The sequence below is a fragment of the Priapulus caudatus genome, unplaced genomic scaffold (assembly GCF_000485595.1).
Source record: "Priapulus caudatus unplaced genomic scaffold, Priapulus_caudatus-5.0.1 Scaffold479, whole genome shotgun sequence".
In the NCBI taxonomy this organism is placed as follows: domain Eukaryota; kingdom Metazoa; phylum Priapulida; class Priapulimorpha; order Priapulimorphida; family Priapulidae; genus Priapulus; species Priapulus caudatus.
In genome coordinates, this window is record NW_014577540.1 from 173,734 (window position 1) to 178,617 (window position 4,884).

General features: G+C 52.8%; 2 protein-coding genes across 2 annotated transcripts in view; both read left to right on the top strand.

Moving 5' to 3' along the window:
- Positions 1–1,700, top strand: part of LOC106810859 (pericentrin-like) — a 19,149-nt gene extending 17,449 nt beyond the window's left edge. The window contains exon 6 of the mRNA XM_014814326.1: positions 1,533–1,700. Coding sequence (XP_014669812.1) covers positions 1,533–1,643 — 111 coding nt within the window. The 3' untranslated portion in view covers positions 1,644–1,700. The remainder of the gene's footprint in view (positions 1–1,532) is intronic.
- A 1,380-nt stretch (positions 1,701–3,080) lies between these two features.
- The window catches only part of LOC106810860 (trichohyalin-like), a 17,463-nt gene continuing 15,659 nt past the window's right edge, over positions 3,081–4,884 (top strand). Inside the window, exons 1-3 of the mRNA XM_014814327.1 lie at positions 3,081–3,107; positions 3,557–3,739; positions 4,116–4,305. Coding sequence (XP_014669813.1) covers positions 3,566–3,739; positions 4,116–4,305 — 364 coding nt within the window. The 5' untranslated portion in view covers positions 3,081–3,107; positions 3,557–3,565. The remainder of the gene's footprint in view (positions 3,108–3,556; positions 3,740–4,115; positions 4,306–4,884) is intronic.

The window sequence follows — 4,884 nt, forward strand, 5'->3', positions numbered from 1 at the left end:
GTGGCCTGACTTAAGGGCGCACAGAAATATTGGCATTAAAAAAGCTCATTTTGCGTTGCTTGCTCAATTAGGCACTTTTTAGACCCGATTTTCTAGACCCCCTTGAAAAGCGACCTTATTGAGGGTCAAAAATCGACTTTTTTGTCTATCACAAACTATAGTCTAACATGTAAAATAATTTGGACAAATCTGGGAGGGTCGCATATATCACTTACTTCTAACAAGAAAATACTACCTGCGTTTCTTATTAAAACTGCAGTCTACTATAATAACCCCTGCAGCGTATATATCATAGTGACTTCATGGTATTGGCTATTAAATGGTACGCGATTAGTCGATATACAAGTGGGAGTAAACCTAACAGTCGATCAATGGACTAAGCGCACGCGCTCGCTTGGTCTCCGCATCCTCATCGCTGAGTTACCTCCATCCCTCGCGCATGTACAGGTGAAGAGCTTGGAGCATCGCTGCAGAGCCTTCAGGAAGCCACTTCCAGTGATGCTGCGCACGGCAGGAATGAACTACAGGCCGACAGCTCGCCGCGCCGAGCCGGCTTAAACGGGCGCTCAGCGCGCACAAGCAGTCCCTAGTGAGCAGGGAGCTGCAGGAACGCGGCGGCAGTCTGATGGTCGAGGCAGCTCAGAACGTTTAGTCACAGAGAAGTCAGGAGGTGTCTCCCGGGCGAGAGGGTGGTCCGTGGTCGGTGGGGAGACGTGTGGAAGACAAGAGAAAGGTTTCTTCCTACCGTTATTTACTGTCTGCTATTGTATTGAACTCTGCCTGTCCATTGGTCCACTCCTTACCACTGATGTATTGTGGTACTTGTATTGCATTGTAGTTGTAGTAATGAAGAAGTTATAGCTATTTGTTAACAGCTTTAAATTATTCCATCCTTCATGATTATGTCTCACGAAAAAAGACTATTCAGTCAAATGTATTTATAGCGTCTGAAGATATAAATTGTTATAACCATAATAATAACTAACTGAATAATAATAATAATTGTTGTCTTGGGCATATGTCAGACTTAGGTCATGTTCATCTCTCATTCGTATCCACCCCCAGCCTGGTTCCTAAATTGTTCGTGCAGGACTATTGTACCTGTTCATCTCCCATTGCTCCACCCAGAATTTACATTGTTCGGTACATTCTCTGGCTCTTGTCACCTATCTCCACTGTGTACGGCGCAGCCAGCTGGGTCATTGTCGAACTCTCTTGTATAGAATTCATGTCTCTCGTGAGGTTGTCACAGTGGGTCGATATGGTTCGGAGCTATTCGTATTGTCTATCTCGTCCATTGGTCCAGCAGATCTTGTCAATTGTCGTACGATTGTACTGAATTTCATTTCTATCCATTTGTCACAGCTGGTCTATCTGTCGTGAACCTATTGTCTGTTCATCTCTCCATTGTCCACCCAGCTGGTCATTGTCGGACTATTGTCTGTTCATCTGCCATTGCCATCATCAATCTGACCGGTGTCCCCCTCATCTGACCGGTGTCCTGCTCCCCTGACCGGTGTCTCGTGTTGTAGAGGGTGGGACAGCTGGAGGCGTGTGTGGCCGAGCACAGGAAGGCTGAGGAGGAGATCGGACGCGAGATCGACACGCTCAAGGCCATGGTCGTCGGGAGGGCGGCGACCTGAGGACTCGCGTCGAGGACCTCGATCGTCTCTCGCAGCACCAACCGCGAACCTACAGGCCAGGGTAGGTGTCCTTGGTGACAGGTAGTGGCCGTCTCTATAGAGGCTGGTCCAGCACAACCGCCTTGACCTACAGGCAAGGTATAGGCGTCTCTTTTAGACAGGTGGTTGCCTCTTTCTTATAGAGCGTGAGTCCACCAGGACACCCGCGACCATATGCCAGGTAAGGGTGTCCTTTTATAGACATTGGTGGCTCTCTTAGTAAGGATGTTGAGTTCACAGCTTGACACACGCTGACCTACCAGGCAAGGGTAGGAGTGTCCTTTGTTGACAGGTTGGTGGCCTCTTCTATAGAGGTGAGTCCACAGTTACAACGCCGGACCTACATGCAGCTAGGGGTCCCTTGTAGACACGGTGGTGGCTCTTGATAGAGGTTGATTGGTCACTATCAGCACCGCGAACTCACAGGACAAAGCTAGGGTTGTTCCTTGTAAGACAGGTGGTGGCCCTCTCTCATAGAGGTGAGTCTAAGGGCAACCAACCGCGAATCCTACAGGCAAGGTCTAGGGCGTCCTTTACCTGACGACACTGCGCAGTAGTGGCCTCTCTATAATCGTGAAGTCCCACAGCACAAGCCGCCCGATCCGTACACGCGGGCCAATGGCGCGGTAGGGCGTCCTTTTATAGACAGGTAGTGGCCTCTTATTAGAGGTGATCCAACCAGGTACAACCGCCGACCTACAGGCAAGTAGGGTGTCCTTTGTCAGTCTATTTAAGTAGTGGCCTCTCTATTAGGAGGTGAAGTCCACAGCCAGCCGCCGACCTACAGGCCAAGGTTAGGGCGTCCTTTATAGACAGGTAGCTGGGCTCTCTATAGAGGTGAGTCCACAGAACAACCGCGACCCTACAGGCCACGGGTAGGTGGGTGTCCTCTGTTTGAGACAGTAGTCGGCCCTCCCTAAGGGTAGGTCCAAAACCGAAAGGTGGCTGCCAAAAACCAGCCGCCGCGAACCTATTCAGCGCCAATGGTAGGGCGTTCCTTATAATAGGACCACGCTTAGTGGCCTACTCGTTATATGCAGGTGAGTCCACCAGCCACACGCGCGACCTACAGGCCAAGGATATAGGGGTCCCTGACAGGTAGTGCGCCTTCTCTACTCAAGCGTGACGTCCACAGATACGCGGAATGGACTCTGCTCCTGACTAGGGCCAAACTGGGTAGGGCGTCTCCTTTATTTTACAGGTAGTGGCGTCTCTATAGAGGGTGAGGTCCAGCAGCACAGGCGCCGACCCTCGACCTACAGGCCAAGGTAGGGTGTCCTTTGTAGACAGGTAGTGGCCTCTATATAGAGGTGAGTCCACAGCACAACCGCGACCTACAGGCCAAGGTAGGGTGTCCTTTGTAGACAGGTAGTGGCCTCTATATAGAGGTGACTCTCGCAGCACAACCGCGACCTACAGGCCAAGGTAGGGTGTCCTTTGTAGACAGGTGGTGGCCTCTCTATAGAGGTGAGTCCACAGCACAACCGCGACCTACAGGCCAAGGTAGGGCGTCCTTTATAGACAGGTGACGGCCTCTCTAGAGAGGTGAGTCCACAGTACAACCGCGACCTACAGGCCAAGGTAGGGCGTCCTTTATAGACAGGTGGTGGCCTCTCTATAGAGGTGAGTCCACAGCACAACCGCGACCTACAGGCCAAGGTAGGGCGTCCTTTATAGACAGGTGGTGGCCTCTCTATAGAGGTGAGTCCACAGTACAACTGCCTCTCGAGCGAAATTCCAAAAATGCCCTTCGAAGACAGTTGCCCATTCTATAAAGGTGAATTCGCAGTGTGACCACCTCGCAAGGAAAATGCCGAAATCGGCCTTAATAGACAGGCGGCTTTACTATAGAGGTGACTGACCCTCTCTCGCAGGTGGAGGAGATGGAGGCGCTGTCTCAGGAGCGTGCGCACCTGATGACCCGCCTCGCAGAGCTGGATCACGCCATGCAGGAACTCGAGAACCAGTTCACGGCGAAGGATGCGGAGCTGCAGGGGGCGCTAGCGGCGCGGCAGCAGCTGGAGAGGGCGCTGGAGAAGCTGCATCGCGACCACGAGGTGGCGTAGCTGTGCTCATTTGAGAGATAGAGGGAAGGAGGGAGAGAGATAGAGCGAGGGAGAGAGAGTGAAAGAGGAAGAGAGAGAGAGAGAGAACGAGAGAGGAAAAGAGTGAGAAAAGAGTGAAACTTTCATTGAGAATAGTTAAACATTTGTTCCGCCGCATCACCATTATTCCCATCACCTTCCCCCATCCACATCCTCATCCCCATCCACATCCTCATCCCCATCACCTTCCCCCATCCACATCCTCTCCCCCATCACCTTCCCCCATCCGCATCCTCTCCCCCATCACCTTCCCCCATCCACATCCTCTCCCCCTACCTCTCCCCCATTCTCATCCTCATGCTCATCCTCTCTCTCTTCCCTCCTGCAGGAAGCTCTAGCGGACAAGCACGTGTTGCGGGAGCAGCTTAACGAGCAGCTGCTGATGCTGGCGGAGCTTCGTGCGAGCACGGACGAGGCGCGGCACGGTCCGCCCCCCGCCGCCGCCGCTGCCGGCGCCAGACTCACCGAGCTTCAGGAGCAGGTGCAGGGACTGCAGGACACGATCGCTAACAAGGATAGTGAGGTGGGTGTGAGAGAGGTGAGAGAGGAGAGAGGTGAGAGAGGGAGAGAGAGAGGTGAGAGGTGAGAGAGAGAGGAGAGAGAGGCAGGAGCAGGTGCAGGGACTGCAGGACACGATCGCTAACAAGGATAGTGAGGTGGGTGTGAGAGAGGTGAGAGAGAGGTGTTAGAGAGGTGTGTGAGAGAGAGAGAGAGAGAGAGGAGAGAGAGAGAGAGAGGTGTGAGAGAGGTGTGTGAGAGAGAGAGAGAGAGAGGAGAGAGAGAGAGAGGTGTGAGAGAGGTGAGAGAGAGAGAGAGAGAGAGAGCGAAGAGAGAAGAAGAGGTAAGAGTGGACAAGGTTAGCAGAAGAGAGAAGAGAGAGAGAGCAGAGAGCAGCAGAACGGGAGAAGGGGCAGAGAGGTGAGCAGAGATAGAGAGACGTAAGCAGCAGGAGAGAGAGAGGGTGAGAAGCAGGGGGAGAGCGGTGAGAGAGGAGAGAGAGGAGAGAGAGAGGTAAGAGAGGAGAGAGAGAGGGAGAAGAGGGACAAGGTGGAGAAGAAGAGAAAGTAAGAGAAGTGAGAGAGAAGGGCGTGAGAGAA